This window comes from Diabrotica undecimpunctata, chromosome 8, assembly GCF_040954645.1.
Source record: "Diabrotica undecimpunctata isolate CICGRU chromosome 8, icDiaUnde3, whole genome shotgun sequence".
NCBI classification, from domain to species: Eukaryota; Metazoa; Arthropoda; class Insecta; order Coleoptera; family Chrysomelidae; genus Diabrotica; species Diabrotica undecimpunctata.
The window spans coordinates 105318959-105335613 of NC_092810.1; the positions used below are offsets into that span (position 1 = coordinate 105318959).

At 30.5% G+C, this 16655-nt stretch overlaps 1 protein-coding gene across 1 annotated transcript in view; it reads left to right on the forward strand.

Moving 5' to 3' along the window:
* Window positions 1-15922, forward strand: part of LOC140447813 (sodium/potassium/calcium exchanger Nckx30C-like) — a 380564-nt gene extending 364642 nt beyond the window's left edge. Inside the window, exon 6 of the mRNA XM_072540686.1 lies at window positions 12113-15922. Within this exon, the coding sequence (XP_072396787.1) occupies window positions 12113-12353 (241 nt within the window). The 3' untranslated portion in view covers window positions 12354-15922. The remainder of the gene's footprint in view (window positions 1-12112) is intronic.
* The last annotated feature ends 733 nt before the right edge of the window (window positions 15923-16655 follow it).

Consider the following 16655-nt stretch of genomic DNA (forward strand, 5'->3'; position numbering starts at 1 on the left):
ATTCATTTATAAAACCACAGACATGTAATATTGGCATAATTACTGTAATTTATATAATTTGTATCACCTACCTATGTTTTTATCTTTATTAGACAACACCCTAATATGGGATTATTGTTTTCAGCATTTTAACTTTGTATCGTGACCTGAAGATGCTTTGCATATTGTAGAAAGCGAAACCGGTCGTCCGATTAGTTAAATTAAATTGATTGTGAGTAAGTCTAACTTATTATTTCTTTCACCTTTTGAAATGGACTCACACAAGCAACACATTCATGATTTGAATAATGCTAGACTAGCTTTTTTGCTACACCGGTACAAAGAACTTAACATCAAAAAAATGCTACAAAAATCAAAGATATTTTTTAACAACCAATGTCTTAGGTTCAATCTATTACCTAGCTACGTTAAAGGTAGACTTAGAGAATTCAATTTCACCACAGCAACAGTAAAACAGATAAACATTTTGGGAAGATCCATCATCAGAGACGAGATTAGGAAAATATACCAAACAATTTACACCATAGATTTACAACTGAAGGCGACATATGACAATTTACACATAAAATTGACCCCACAGGAATTCGATGAGTGGATGTGCAATCTGCATGGTACATTGGATTACCTTAGGAGGAGACAGTACAGAAAATCAAGTACAAAAATCAATAATTTAAAGTACAAAACTAACCAACACAATAACAATAGAATTTTAAGTACACAAACTAATAATGACCTAACATCAAATAATCTTAATCACAATTCTTCACATATACCTAGCTCTTATAATAATTCTATAGATGTTTCAAATCTTTCAGAACAAATAATGAATAACTTTTCTTCTTCCTTTTCTACTTCTAGTCTGAACGAGACACCCAATCATACCCCTAGTCCAAATACATCTTTTTCTTCTGACCCAGGCGATTACTCAACAACCTCTGCACAACACCCCTTTTATACACCATTCATTAACTACTCAACAACAGTGTTTTCAACCAATGAGACCAACTTGCTCCAAAAGGGATTTAAATTTAACCCCCCCCTAGATTCTAGAAAACAACACCTAAAAAATCTAGAGTTACTTGGAGCAGAATGTGAAAGTATCTTAACATTAGTCCCGAATGACCACACAGAAGAAATCAGGGATAAACTAAAGGTTTTATTTAGAAAAGATATGGTAAAATCAAACAATACTCATAACCACAGAGCTGCTTTCAGATCTAATAACAACTTCAAACATGTCATAAAATCCATTAATCAAAAAATAACAGAGAATAATCTAACAATAACAAAAGCAGATAAAGGTAATACAGTAGTTGTCTTGAATACCTCTGATTACACTAAAAAAGTATTGAAATTCATTGATGACAATAAGTTCATAACTAAAGCAGTCAATATTAAATCTTTTACCAATAAAGTTAAAACCTTAATTAATGACAGTAATGAAGTACTAGATGCTATCACCAAAAAGAAACTTTCACCAAACAAATCAATTATTCCCCGATTATATGGGCTATTGAAAATACATAAAACAAACATTTTCGAAGACATCCCAATCAGACCTGTAGTATCTTTTTCGAACTCTCCAACATTTGCCTTAGCAACATATTTAAATCAATTCCTTAAAACATTATACAATAATAAATTTGAATATATAGTTAATAATAATCTAAGTTTAGCCAATAAATTAACTTCATTAAAGTTTTCCACAGGTGACATACTGATATCCTTAGATATCACTAATCTATTTACAAATATCCCAACACAAGAAGTCATTAGTATAATTACTATGGACTTGTGGAATAACAATTACTCTCCTAATCAAATAATTGAATATGCAGAGCTTTTGAATATTTGCCTGAGCCAGAATTTTTTCAATTTCAATAACGAGACATTTGTGCAACCAGATGGACTAGCAATGGGTTCCCCTCTATCCCCAATTCTTGCAGATATCTTTTTGAATGATCTTGAATCTAACAAAATATTGAATAACAATCCTTTTACTAATTACATCAAGTTCTATTCGAGATACGTAGATGACACATTTATTGTATGGGGTGGTTCTCTTGATAATCTACACTCTTTCTTAGATTACCTTAATCAATTACACCACACCATAAAATTTACACTGGAGATTCAAGATGACTCAAATAGCTTAAATTTCTTAGATTTAACATTAACATTAAATAATAGCACGATTATCCTTGATATTTATAGAAAGCCAACGCATACTGGTACAGTTATACCAGCTGACTCACACCATCCTATTCAACACAAAATGGCAGCATTCTACAGTTACATTAATCGTTTAATATCGTTACCATTAACTTTAACATCATTCAATAAAGAATTAAAAATTATTCAACAAATAGCTATAAATAATGGTTATTCCATTAATCTAGTGAATAAAATTTTACATAAAAAGACTAATAGAATGTTAGAACACCAAGTATATACACAACATTCTAATGAAATGGTGGAACAAAAACCTTACAGATCTTTAACATACATAGGTGATCTTTCTTATAAAATAGCAAAAATCTTTGATGACTTCATAAACATCTCTTTTAAAACTGCCTCTAATTTAGGATTGACTTTCTTGAATAACAAGGATAAACGTAACTCACTTGAGTATAGCGGAGTGTATAAGTTGAGCTGCCATACCTGCAATGCATGCTATATTGGTAGAACCTTCAGATCCTTCAATATTAGACTAAAAGAACATCTTAGATATATAGAACGGCCAACATCGGGTCAATCACACTTCTCCCAACATATCCGACATAAAAACCATAACTTTGATCCACAAACTGATTTCACAATCCTCCATACTTGCAACAAAGGCTTATTACTCAATAACCTGGAACATTTAGAAATATTAAAATCTCTGAAAAATCACACAGCTGAAACTTTAAATGCACAGTTAGAACTAGAGTACACACCAGTATACTCAGTACTGATATAAACTTAATATTAATAATTTTACCTGATCTCACTCCATTTCTGCTTTCCACACCAAAATCCATATACTTATATAATTGATTACCCAATATCTTCTTCCATATGAGGTTTTCCATACAGTATCCATTATCTTCATGCACATTTTCTGGAATTAACTTCAACATCATGGTCAAACTTTTTATTCCAGTATCCCATATACATCCAAATACATTTGATATACTCCTCAGATTATTTGAATTTCTACATAAAGTTTAAAATACGGTCCCCATTGATTAAGTTTTTGTTCACTGGATTCATTAACATATTACTTTAAACTACATTTTCCTAAAACTATATAAAACATCAGTATTGAACTGGTATGGTACCTCAACTTATTTAACCCAAAATTATTATTACACCCCATCCGGTTGCGACATACACCCATTTTACAAAATATTTAACTTCAAATTAACACGTGGTTTGATTGTTCCCAACACAACATGGTAAATTCGTTCAGACTGGCAGTATTAATTAAATAGAATTTTGTTAATCCTAATAATTAGCAAATCTACATTTTCTAATAGAAATATTATATTTTAACTATAAACTGTTTTAAATTTAAAATTGTTAAAGTGTCACAGAAATTATTGTACAAACTCACCAATGTTCGTGTCGGTGTGAGGATACCTCTTCATGGTATTGGAAAATTGAAATAAGAATAATTTTACTTTACACCGGTTTAAATAGAGAACCTTTTACCTGTTGGTATAACCAATTTCCGGTCCCAACTGTCAGATATTAAAATTACCAACTAACCTTTGAATACTTAATTTTCAGTCAATTTCTTTAATTTTCTTTAATTTATAAATAATTTTATCAACAATGGTTTATTTGTTTATTATTTTCAGTTCCTTATTAACATATCAGAATTTGAATAAATATTTAAAAATACTTATACACACCATGACAGATGACTCACACCAACAATTATTTTCAAAGAAAGTTTGTAATTTAGTTATACATTATACATTTTCAATACAAATGTAAATATTTTAATTTAATTAACAAATAATCACTTAAGTTTGTTCTGCAACTTTGACTTAGCTGAGTTAGTTATCATAGCATAAGTATTACAATTATTTATATTGTTACATTGAAATCAATTATTTAAAGTTTGTTAAAGTATGCCAATATTAACACATCAAATAACTTTGATATCTAAAATTAAAATAATTTAGATTTTATTAATATCAGCTTGTCTCATAAACTGGATAACTTAACTTACAGCATTTAAAATAGAAGAAGAACTGTCACACTTTAACCTACATTTGTCAAGTTTACCTCTAAAATCTGATAAACAGCACATAAAAAACTCATTGTCTCCTAATAAGAAATGTAGTTCTTTGGAAATCCTCTCCTTTTATTTTTAATTAAATGTTTGTTTCGTCCCCCGTTTTTAAAGTGTTTTCTGTGTGTTTCTGTGTGTGTAAAAGTGTCTTAATTTAATTTTAACTTAAAATCTTTCGACTTTACAATAATTTGCCAGTTATTGCAACAAATTTATCAAAGAAATTTTGATAACTTCAAGTTTATACAATTGCACACCCACACAATCTATACATCCATTCCTATTCATTGTCTTACAACTGTCACCTTACAGAACAAAACATAAAATCTCAATAAATAACACATATTTCATAAATATATCTCCAGAATAAACTTAAATAACTTTAAATAAATTAATGGTATAGAACATTACTTTCATAAAACAAACAATACATTCCACTTATCTCTACTTCATTGGATTAAATCTGTCTCCTCAAGAACTTCCCAGTTTACTGTTAAACAATTACAATAGTTAACCTGAGTTCTCCAATCAACAATCCAAGATAGTTTGAACCATGTTCTTTCAACCATCAATTAATAGAGTACCGGCATGTAAGTAATGTTTATTTAGTTGTTCATTTATTTATTGATTCATTACAGTTTAATAGACGATGTTACCAATTTGTGGGTCTTACCTTGTCTGCTTAAACACATTTTATTATTATTATTTTATTCATTTATAAAACCACAGACATGTAATATTGGCATAATTACTGTAATTTATATAATTTGTATCACCTACCTATGTTTTTATCTTTATTAGACAACACCCTAATATGGGATTATTGTTTTCAGCATTTTAACTTTGTATCGTGACCTGAAGATGCTTTGCATATTGTAGAAAGCGAAACCGGTCGTCCGATTAGTTAAATTAAATTGATTGTGAGTAAGTCTAACTTATTATTTCTTTCACCTTTTGTTCTATATTATATTTACATATTTTCTGTACGCCATTTAGTATCTTCTTCTTGCATAGCTTTTTTCGCATTTTTTTTTCAAACCATTTCTTTTCATAACCATTAGATCTGTCTACTTCATCTCAACTATACCCAAGACGAATTCCACATCTATTTGGCATAAAATCTACCATATACATAGGTTTCTCTGGAATTCTATGTTCTCTGCCATTTTTTTTTTCTTTGGTATTGTAAGTTATTTAGTTTCCCACCTAGTTTGCTTTTTTCTAAATTTGTCTTTAGCTGAAGAATATTTCCCCTAAATAGGCAAATATCTTTGTCCCTTTTTCTTCGATGAGAATAATCTTGATTTTTTTTTCTTAGTGTACAATGATCTTAGTCTCTCCTTAAGAGTAAATAATCTTCATCAATCTTTCCTGGCGAAGAATGATTCTTTATTTTTACAAATATACATTGTAAACTCGAAATTTGGTTTTATTATTCTTCCCGGCCGTTAAACGCAGAGACTAGAAGAGATACACATTCTTCGCTTATGCAGTTCTCCTGCTTCTAAAGCAAGCCCATAGACTCAACCCTTTACAGGACCTGAGTCCTTAATCCCCTTTCTCCCAAATCTCCCTACCGTCTTGAAAATCCGCAAGGGCGAAACCAGTCAGACTAGTGGGACCAGTAAGCCTTGCCGCTCGCAGGGATAAGTATCCCCTAAGAATTGTAGACGCATCCAAGGATTCTGAGACAGGCGTCTTTTACAATGATGACAGCAGCATTTATTAGAATGGTGACAGTAGGGTTCCCGCGAATCTTATAATCCGTTCTCCAATTATTTACAGTGGATCCGCCCCAATTGTAACAGTGGTGACAGCGATTTATTAGAGCATTTCTCTTCAAAGTATTTTTCTTTTGCCTGCTTTATCATCTTCCTGATCTCGTGGTTTGTCTCTCTGTATTTATTTTTGTCTTTGTTTTTAAATTGTCTTCGTTGTTCCATCATATTGAGTATCTCGTCATTTATCCATTCTTCTTTTCTCCTTGCAGAAGTATTTAGTATTTCTTTACAGGGTTCCAGGAGACAATGTTTTAGTCGATCCCAGTACTCGTCAATATCATTAGTGTTTGTGTTCAATTTGCTGCAGTTCACATGCAGTTCATGTTGGAGGCATTCTTTTACTTTAGCTTCTTTAAGTTTTCTTGTGTCTATTGTAGGGACTCTTTGATGTCTTTTAATATTTTTAAGGGTGAGTGTAATCTTGGCGATAAGTGGATTGTGATCTAAGGCCACGTCTGATCCAGGATATGCTTTCACGGCTGTTACAGCAACGGCATACTCATTCTCAAATACATACGTTTCTGGATTAAAAGCCTCTTCTCCAGGGCGTTCTTCAGCCGTTGTACTATCGTTCTACTTTCAACCTTTTTTGCAACAGAATTTATTTCCCTATCTTTCAATTCTTGATGTTAAGCTACGATTTATACTATTACAAGAATTAATATTAAATTCAACAGGTTTCCGGGTTGAACCGAGTAGATTATCACTGCGCCGAGCTTTCGACATTCTCTCTGGTGTCTTTTAGAGGGCTTCCGAGGTCGCTGTCTCTCGACCCCTTAGACACTATTACACTGATCACTAATCAATGCACACCTATCCACTGTAGTGGATACCGCTTAAATCAGATATGTAAAAATTATAACTTAAAAATATCTCAAAACAAGATTAAAGTTAAAATTGTCAAAATATTAATAAACAAAGTGCTCATAGAACAAGTGTTACATTTTAACATTTAGGGGTGCGATATAAGTTATGAATTGCTTATGTGTAATACTATACAAAGAACACTAAAAAACAAGACAGGTAGCGAGACATACATGAAATTCTGACAAGTGATGGTAGCACCAATATTGGCACACGGAAGATTGAACTCTGAGAAATCACTTAGAAATGACGACCTAAGGGTGTAATTAATCATCTTTTTAATAAACGGCTGAATAAATAAAAATTCTTTAATGATACAATACAATGCATTGAAAAAATGTACGAAGACAGATTACATAAAAGTAGTTATATAACTACAAACCACGAAGAACAGGAGACGTATGTAGGCCCAGAAGAAGATGACTAGAAAGAAGAGGTAACAGGCTGCAAACCTAATCCTTGAAGTATAAAAGAAAAAGAAACAAATATAGTATCATCCATTAAATCAATACATATGAAATATCGCACCCTTAGTAAAGTATAGGTAAAACTCAAAAAAGTAAAATGTTGGGAAATCGCATTTAAAGTTTTGTGTGACAAGGATTTTTAAGAAAATGCCCTATATAACATAACGTCTATGTTTTATATGTCTGAAAATGTTTAAACTAACACTGTAGATAATATTCTATTAGGATCTATTAGTTTCTTGTTAATCAGCTCTTTCAGATCCTTTTTTTGCATCACTTGGCTCAAATGGCTCCAAATACGCTTTTCGGTTTTTAGATGGATGTCTCTGTATGTTCTAACATCTTCTTTCTCTTTCCAACAGAAATTTCTTTTTATTCTTGTAAGATGTTTTATAGAAAAACGAAAAGGGCTGTAGTTTTATAAACTTTAAGACTTTGATATCATTCCAAATGACATTGTTTTTTCCTTCAACATTAAAATTGTATCCCTAATTATCTTGTAATCCCTTAATATCATAAAAAAAATCAAACGTCAAACTATGGACTGTAAAAGGAGTACCCGTTTTCCTTGCTCTTTTTTTTGCAGCCATGTATTAAACAGGAGAATAAATATATCAAATTTTCAAGTCTCTGTTTATTTGTTTTTGTATAAGGCTGTGGACGTTATCTGCCTCGTTCTGAGTATGACCTTTTATCAGATACTTGTAAGTAATTGTTTTTAAATTTATAATATTCGTTACGGCAAACATGTATATGTCTAAGTACCTGTTTTTGTTTTGCTGCGACAATTGTCAGAAATGAATCCCACGTTTATTTCCTGATTACCTGCTTTTGTTGACACAATTTTTAAGTAATTAAGAACACAGCTTCCGATTTCCACAGCACCTCGCTTAGCTTGGGTCTCATGCCAAAATAACAATGTACGTCTCCATAGCTTTTATAATCATCCACATTATGATCAGTCAGCTTATTTAGTTCACTAATTGTCAAATTGTAGCTGTTTAGTTTGGACTTATAATAAAAACATGAAGTTTCACCATTTCGACTTTGCATAATTACTTGAAGATCATAACAAACGAATAAATTATACCCATCAATGTTTCTTCGGTCTCTATTTTTCTCAAATTGGCTCAATTTCTTTTCTTTCTAATGATTTTCATATTTTTCTGTAATGTCACCTCTTTGACTCACTGATGAATTGCTAAACTGCAAATACAGATCACATTGATCTCTTTTAGGATGAAAAAAGCATTAAATTTAGTTGTAAATACTTCACAAAAAGTGTGGTAGAGCTTACTTTCTTGTCCTTCATGTCTCTGTAGTTCTGTAAAATCTCTATATAAATCACGAATACTTTTATCGATACTAATGTACTCCCGGGTAGCGGCTGCTCTTAAATAATGAGACTCTATTCACAGGGGTTGAATTTATAAACTCTGTAATATTACTTACTAACTTGCTGCCTACAGTTTTATGACTTCGATGCTTTCCTCTATTATCATTACCGACGTAGCCATCAGTATTTTTTCTCTTTTGCACAACTGAATCTTTCTTTTTGTTATATCAAATGAGTTGGCGAAGAACGTTTTACATAACCTTATTTTTTCATTTCCACAATTAAAATAGAAAGCAATATTTGATTGCAAATGTTGCAATTTTTGGTTTTCATCCATTTTTCCGCTGCATTTCAGTCTACATTTTTGTGAATATAGGGGTTTCGTTTTCCTTGCTGCAACATATTTATTTGTATTGATAGATGTGTAGTTTTCACCTAAGTTGGGATGAATCTTCTGAATATTCTGTTTCCACTTAGTTGGATCAACTTAGTATTTTCTTGACCCCACTATACTAACTGTAGTAGAAATTTCAACATTATCCTAATTGGAACTTATTGATGTTATACTTCGGCGAACTGCGTCTACTCTTCGGTACATTGTTATATGTACCGAATTAAAAAACAGAAGCCATAAAATAATATAATAAAATTGTACTTTTCACAGCTTTCCCTGCATATTTGAAGCGTAGAACATAGTACATTATAAGGATATTATGACAAATGCTAATATTTGGTTTAATTTATAGCTATCTTCACATACCCTGAATCTAAATGTCCAATTCTCAATTGCGTTAAAATTTCACCATTTAGGTGTGAAAATCTATCAAAAAGGGATCTATCTGTTTTATGGAATGATCTTTTGTTTATTTAAGTACTCATTTTTATACCTACTTACATTTTCATGTTCCGCTATTTGATTTTGTTTCACCAGGTCATCTGGTTTATTTAAAAGATTAATAATTTTTTGAGCTCGTGATCCTACAATTCTGCAACAACACAATAAATTTTATGTCGTTATTTACATTATGTATAGATATTTATGTGAATATTCATTAATATAGAGACACTTAACTTTATATTTCATTACATTTTATATCTTACAGAGGCATAATCATTACTCGACATGTTGTCTTGAACTGTTAGCCCTAACGTAGTGGCCCTCCATTCTTGGAATTGTATCAATATGTTTTCTGATATCATCTAACAATTCAGGATTCAATCTATGATTATTGCCGTGTTTTCCGCGTTTGTCAGCAACTAGGCCCATCTCATCAGTGTTTGTAATTATTATGGTGTAAATCATTCTATCAGTGATGTCCAACGTACTTCTGAACAAGATCTTACAGACTCTTATTTTGTTGCCTTGAAAATTAAAATAAAAGTCTTATTAGGGCGACGAGGTTTCTCAGCGTTTGTGTACTTATATTTTGGTTCTATGTAAACCATGCAATCGTTTATGTAGATTCTTTGCTTATTTAAATCACCTAACTTCCAGAATTTATCGTATAATTCGTATCTACCTTGAGTATCTATTTTATTTATGCATTTTAATATACACTTGTCAGTACACGGAGTCTTTAGACAACGGGCTGGCTTCTTTGTGCGAGTTTTTGACATGGACACATAACTTCTTCCTTCATTGCGCAACTTTTTTGTTTTTGTTTTTGGTTTTGTTTGTGGATGTTTTACCCTCTTACGACCTCTTTTAAGTTGTGTTGCAATGCCATTATCAGAGCTAGAAGAATCCGAGCACGATCGTATTAGCAAATTTTTTCCCCGAGAGGACTTACCAAATTTGTTCTCAACATTAAAAGTAGGATCACCTTCGACATCGTCAAAGTCACTCTCATCAGTGTATATAGAAGAAATGATTATGGGAGAATTCGTCGCACAAGATCTTTTACAAGAATATCGTGATGCAGTGGCAGTTAAACAAATCTTTTTAACGTCTACATAATTAGTTAATGAAATATGATTTAATTATTGAATGAATTTAGTTAAATAGAAAATTACACAGTAAATTATTCTAGAATATGACATAGTAAGTACGTACATGGGATCTGTAATCACTTTCTTGTGTGATGACATCTACATCAAATTGAGCAGCTGTTTGCACAATCGCCGAAGCCAAATAGCCCTATGACTTGCTTCTCTCTCTAGTCTGCTCATTAAAGTTTTCTTTTGACGTGGAGCTATCTAAATTTGAAGACGAGGAAGAAGATGAAGAAGAACTAGAGACCTCGAAGAAGAGGGGGATAAAGAAGAAGTCCGTCTCGGTGTTACTCTAATTTCTTCAACTGTTTTAGTATTCTCTATCTCGTCTTCATACGAAAAACCATCACTGTCGTATTCGAGTACGAGATTCGTTTGTACTTCTATTTTACTGTCAAGTAATGCTTTATTTACCGATGCTTCAATTTCCACTGCGTTTCATGCTGTAGAATCCTGTAATTAACGGGTTTTTGGTGTAATGTAAAATCAATCTTTTTATTTTACTTTTTTCTACTTACTTGATTTCCACTAATGTACATAGGTTCTTCAGCCGTCGAATCAAGGTTTTTTTGCCTTCCAAAAACCTCGGAAGGTTGAAGTAATCCCAAAATTTTACGGCTTCTCCACGCCTGTTTCATCCAAAACAGAAACAAATCGAATAATGCTATTTATCATTCCCATTAAATTAAAAAGAAAGTGCATTAACTCAAATTCATATAATTTTATTTCATTTTATTTAAAAATAAACTAAAGTAAACACTAATGATACAAAATAAATTCCCCTTTTTTTTAGAAATAAAATGCAATTTTATCAAGTCTAATTATTGGTTTAAATCTTTTTTTTTTAATCGGAAAACGAATTAAGTCTACATTTGTTTGATTAATGAGTGCAACTTTTGAAAAACAAAAAGTGTTAAGTTCTGAAACTACGGTTTATTATAAAAAATAAATAATAATCATGTCCTTACCTTTAAATCATAAAAAGAACTATTACGGAATCGTCCACATCCCCATTTTTTGAGTTATTTCGGTTTATTTTTAAAGCAGCGATATGTTCTCTTTAGTTTTACTAAATTAATGTACCAAATTGAAGTGGAATTCATCTTTGCAAATTATATTTCACCTATTATTACTTAAAAAATACTTATTAGTATTTATGGTGTTTTGACAATTTATATTATTATTAATGATTAATTTTCGCTACAATTTTTCCTATTGGATAATAGACACTTTACGCAATTTCGGATTTGTTTCACGAAGGACTTAAACGTGACATCTATACTATCTTTGACAGAAAATAATCGTTTGCATATAGGCCTATCGGTTTTAAAACTGTTTTTATAAATATACAATTTGATAAGTCTATTCAATTATCAATTTGTTCTAGATTACCAGTGCCTTGGTTGCTGTTCGGCATCATCTACGGAAAACCCGTGGAGGTGAACTCGGTAGGAATGGTGTGTTCCATCACAATCCTCTTCATGATGCTCATCTTCGTGATCATGTCTATAGCTTGCTTCCGATGGAAGATGAACAGAGGACTTGGTTTTACCATGTTCATGCTCTATTTTGTGTTCGTCGCTGTATCACTTATGTTCGAATATGAATACCTCGTATGTCCTTTTTAAAGGTCTTTTGTATTTGAACATACGCATACTATTATGTCCTCGTTAAGCCAAGGACGAAATTTATAGGTTAAGTAATAATCGTTGACAAAATTATTCGGAAAATAAGTGACATGACAAATGACATGTAGATTAATAAAGTGTTTTCATTTCCCAAACATATTTCTGTGAAACATCGAATCTTCAAGTATATTGTTATATACTTTGCCACTAAAATACCACTATTAAAAAAAATTTATTTGTATCATGATAATCAAAATCAACAATTAAATTTATTTGTTAAAAACAGCATAAATTTTTTAATATTTGGGTCATAAGGCACCTATATTTAGCATTAGTTACATCCTGTATGTACTCCTTTGAAAATAATTAAATGATTGAATAAAATACTGAAAACATACGTATGGCTAATAGGATATTACCTAATTTTTTTTATAAAAGAAATGAATCTTTATGTTACTGTTTAATAAATCATTTTATTTAGTTTTCGTAGACTCCATAAAAGTCACCTGAAGACCAAATTGCTTATATTTAAAATACTGGTAATAAACTATCTGTTACAAGAAGTATTTCGTATTTGTAAAAACAAGAGTATTTTATTAGTTCTTTGTATTTTGTACTATAATTTTCAAAATCGTGCAAACTGATAAAGCTTCTAATTTTTTGTCTTTAAGCATAATTCTTTATTTAAATTTAATCTTTGGCATAATTTGATTCCAAATCAGATTCTTTCACTTTTATTCAGTAAAACACAAGTTAAAGGGTACTAAAAGATTATATATTTGGAAATATCCTAACGGACCAACTAGATTCGGTAATAGGATAAAACGCAGAATTGCATTAACTACAACCCCTTTTTTTTACAAATAAGAACATGCCTTTACAGTAACCATATTAATGTAAAACTAGGATAAATAATGAATAAGTACCTATTATATATACGGTCCGTTCTGACATAACTATCAAAAATAAATCGAAAAAAGCATTGCACATTTGAATTCATAGAAAGGTTGAAAATTACTCGAAAAGAAAAATATAGAGAATAGAAAATGGTAAAGTTAGTAAATACTTTTATGTGGGCAATATAATGAGAAAAAAATTTTATCAAATACTTTAAATGGGATCAAAAAAAATCTTTAAAGTAGTGCAAGTTAGTAAGAAACACATATCTTCATTGAAAATATTCGAGATTTAACCAAATTACAAAATACAATAGATTTATCCACAAGAAGTCTTTTTGTGCTATATGCTCTTTAAAATGTATAAAAATTACATACAATATCGGTTTATTTAGATTGCAACTAACTGCTCTTAAATCCTGGTTAGCATATTCTTCCATTTCCATCTCTGCGTATTTGCCTAGTATTTTTGTTTTGAATTCCGTTAGTATTTAAATTTCCTTTTAAAATATATGTATGGTTTGGCAGAGACTGTATGTCTACTCTAATTATTATTTATATTATTTTATTTTCTTAAAAAACTACATTGATATTGCAAACAAACTCGTACACAGCAAATCTCTTAAAAGATCTAGGTTCTTTTGCCTTTCCAATCACAGTCTTATTCAGTTTGTGACTTTCTATAGCGTTGCTAAAAGACATAATTGTGATCCGTTCTTTGCTTAATTTTTGTCCTCCTGCTTTATTTTAACTTGCAAAAGCTAGAGTCCAAGTTAAAAGGCATTTCCACAAGAGACCCGGTTTGCCTGCGTTATAAATTTGTTAGTAGCTCAGATCATTTGAATAAAGGAACTTCTTGAACTCACTTTTAAATTCCTCAGCTCCCTGTTGGACACCGCTGATCTTCTCTCTATGAAGTCCTACCTCATTTATCCCATTTCGTTGCTTAAAGCGAGTCAATCAACGAAATGATGCATTAAAATTCCCTTCTAAGCCCAACAGGTCTAGCTTGGTCTAACTTGGGCTAACCTTTCTACCAAAGCCGTCTCTAATTCTACGTAAGACTCGGTTATCATTCCTTTTCTTTTCTTTGTAGCAGAAAAGCATTCTGAAATCGATGCAAATGAAAGAAGTTTGTCCTTTTCTTTTAAAATGTCTCACCGATACCGTACTGAAGGCACATACGTTTACTGGAAGCAGAGTTTTCAATTTTACTTATTAGTTTTACCTTTTGATTAATCGTCAATATAAATTTTTTTCTTTTCTTGGACATGGTAACAAAATAATAAAAAAATGCACTGTAGCTCAAGATAAAACACTTCCTCACAACAACGATCAACTGAACGAACTACGAAGTAACACAAGCAAGTTAACAGCCCCATTCTACCACTGTCCGGCAGTCATAGTTACGGTCTTTGTTTTTCCACACAGCAGACAAACAACTCTATCGTCTATTATACCAAAGAAACGATTTGTTATTTTTTTATAATAAAGAAAAAGTGAAATTAGTCAATCGTCTTTGTTGATTCGACTGCAACAATAAAATTTTATATTTCTGCTTATAATAATAAATTACTATGTTTATTGGAAACACACTACAATTTTCTTCAAAATCATGTATTTTTATATTTATAATAGTAATGATAATACATGGATCTAGGTTATAAAATAATTGGGTTAGATATGGTAATTTTTAAACTCAGTTCACAATAAAAAACAATACAAAATTAACGTAGATAATATCAATAATCCTGTCGATACTATATTACATTTTGCCACATTATAACCTCAACAACCAAAATTTTTATTTGAAATTAACTGAAAATGTTATATAAATATTAGAAAAAACATGGATGTAGCTGTTTTAAAACTAGATGATTTAAAATTGTTCATAAAATAATTTAATAAAATAAAACCAATATTTGACTATCGTAATATCCTAAAATTTAATAAATATTTAATTATTTATTTAGCGCATTTTAAATAATATATATAATTTACATTTCCGAAATAATTGAAATATGTTTGGGTAAAATTGAAATGCAATATTAATTGATCATATTCAGAAAACTTGATGTGTTTGTTGTTATATGTATTTTTATTTTCAGGATTATTTAGTGATGAAAGTTAAAATTATTAACCTCTAGAAATTAAAAAGATTTTAAAAAAGTTATCGAGAAAAAAGATTTGGTTTAAAAATTTGGCACAAAATTTTTTGTTTAAAGGTTGTAAATATATTAAACCACAAAAAATAATTAAAAGTTTATTGCTTTAAAGTAAAACAAATGAGAGAGAGACCAAAATATACAAGAAACAAACAAAAAATCGTAATCTGGATGATATAATAATGAGAAAATACATTTTTAAAAATGTAAGATTTTAATATTTCAGAACATTATTTTAAAATAATATTCGGTAGCATAAACACTAGATGCTCTGAAATAAATTAACTAAAAAACGCAAACAATAGATATATTTATAAAACCTAAACTTTCTAAGAGACAAGAATATTATAACAAATATTACTAGAGCTTGTGAATTTTCTAAATGGCTACGACCTTGAAAATATCTGCTTTTCGGGTCGTCCAAAATTATTAAAATTTGTGGCTACAGTCGAAGCGTAAATTTGTACTTTCGGCATGCATGAGTCATAGATAACTCACTACCTTTACTACGAATATCTATAACCCATGGTTGGCCCGACACTGATCTTTTATCTTCCTGCATGGGTCCCTTTAAGTCAGGATATGTTATTTAAGTATTCGATGAATCACTATACCCTTGATGGTTCTTGTCTATTTCACGTGATTTATGTGACTTCGATGTTGACCTTGTTTAAGGATTTATCTCTAAGTTGCCATATTTTCTATTTTGTAACAGACAGAGTACATATTTTATTTATTCTGTATTTTATGACCATTTTGCCTTTGTTGTGAGCTGCTATAGAACATCAGCTGCTGGTTAGCTAGATGGCTCAGCCTGTTAGCACACATCCTAATTTAGAGGGTTATTGGTTTAAATAATGCACTGGGTAGAAAAACAAAAATTTAAAAGTAATAGTACGTTTCAACTGTAGTGTCGGAAATTTCTAGGAACAGTAAAGCCTCACCAAACAAAGCAGTGGCGTTCCAAAAAATACTTATGAGTTAAATCAAATTGTTAAAGATAGGTACACACAATTTATTAAACAATGATATTAGATTATATTTTTGGCAATATTGTACTACATTTTAATACATATTCTTATAATATATCACATACATATATTGTCTGTGTGTGAAACCATAGATACCTATTACAGATTACAGTATTAATAAATATTAACTACAAAGATTGTTTTAACTTTAAAATTTTTATTATTTATATTATTACTCACGTAAACGTCACAAAGTTAAATAGAAGAATA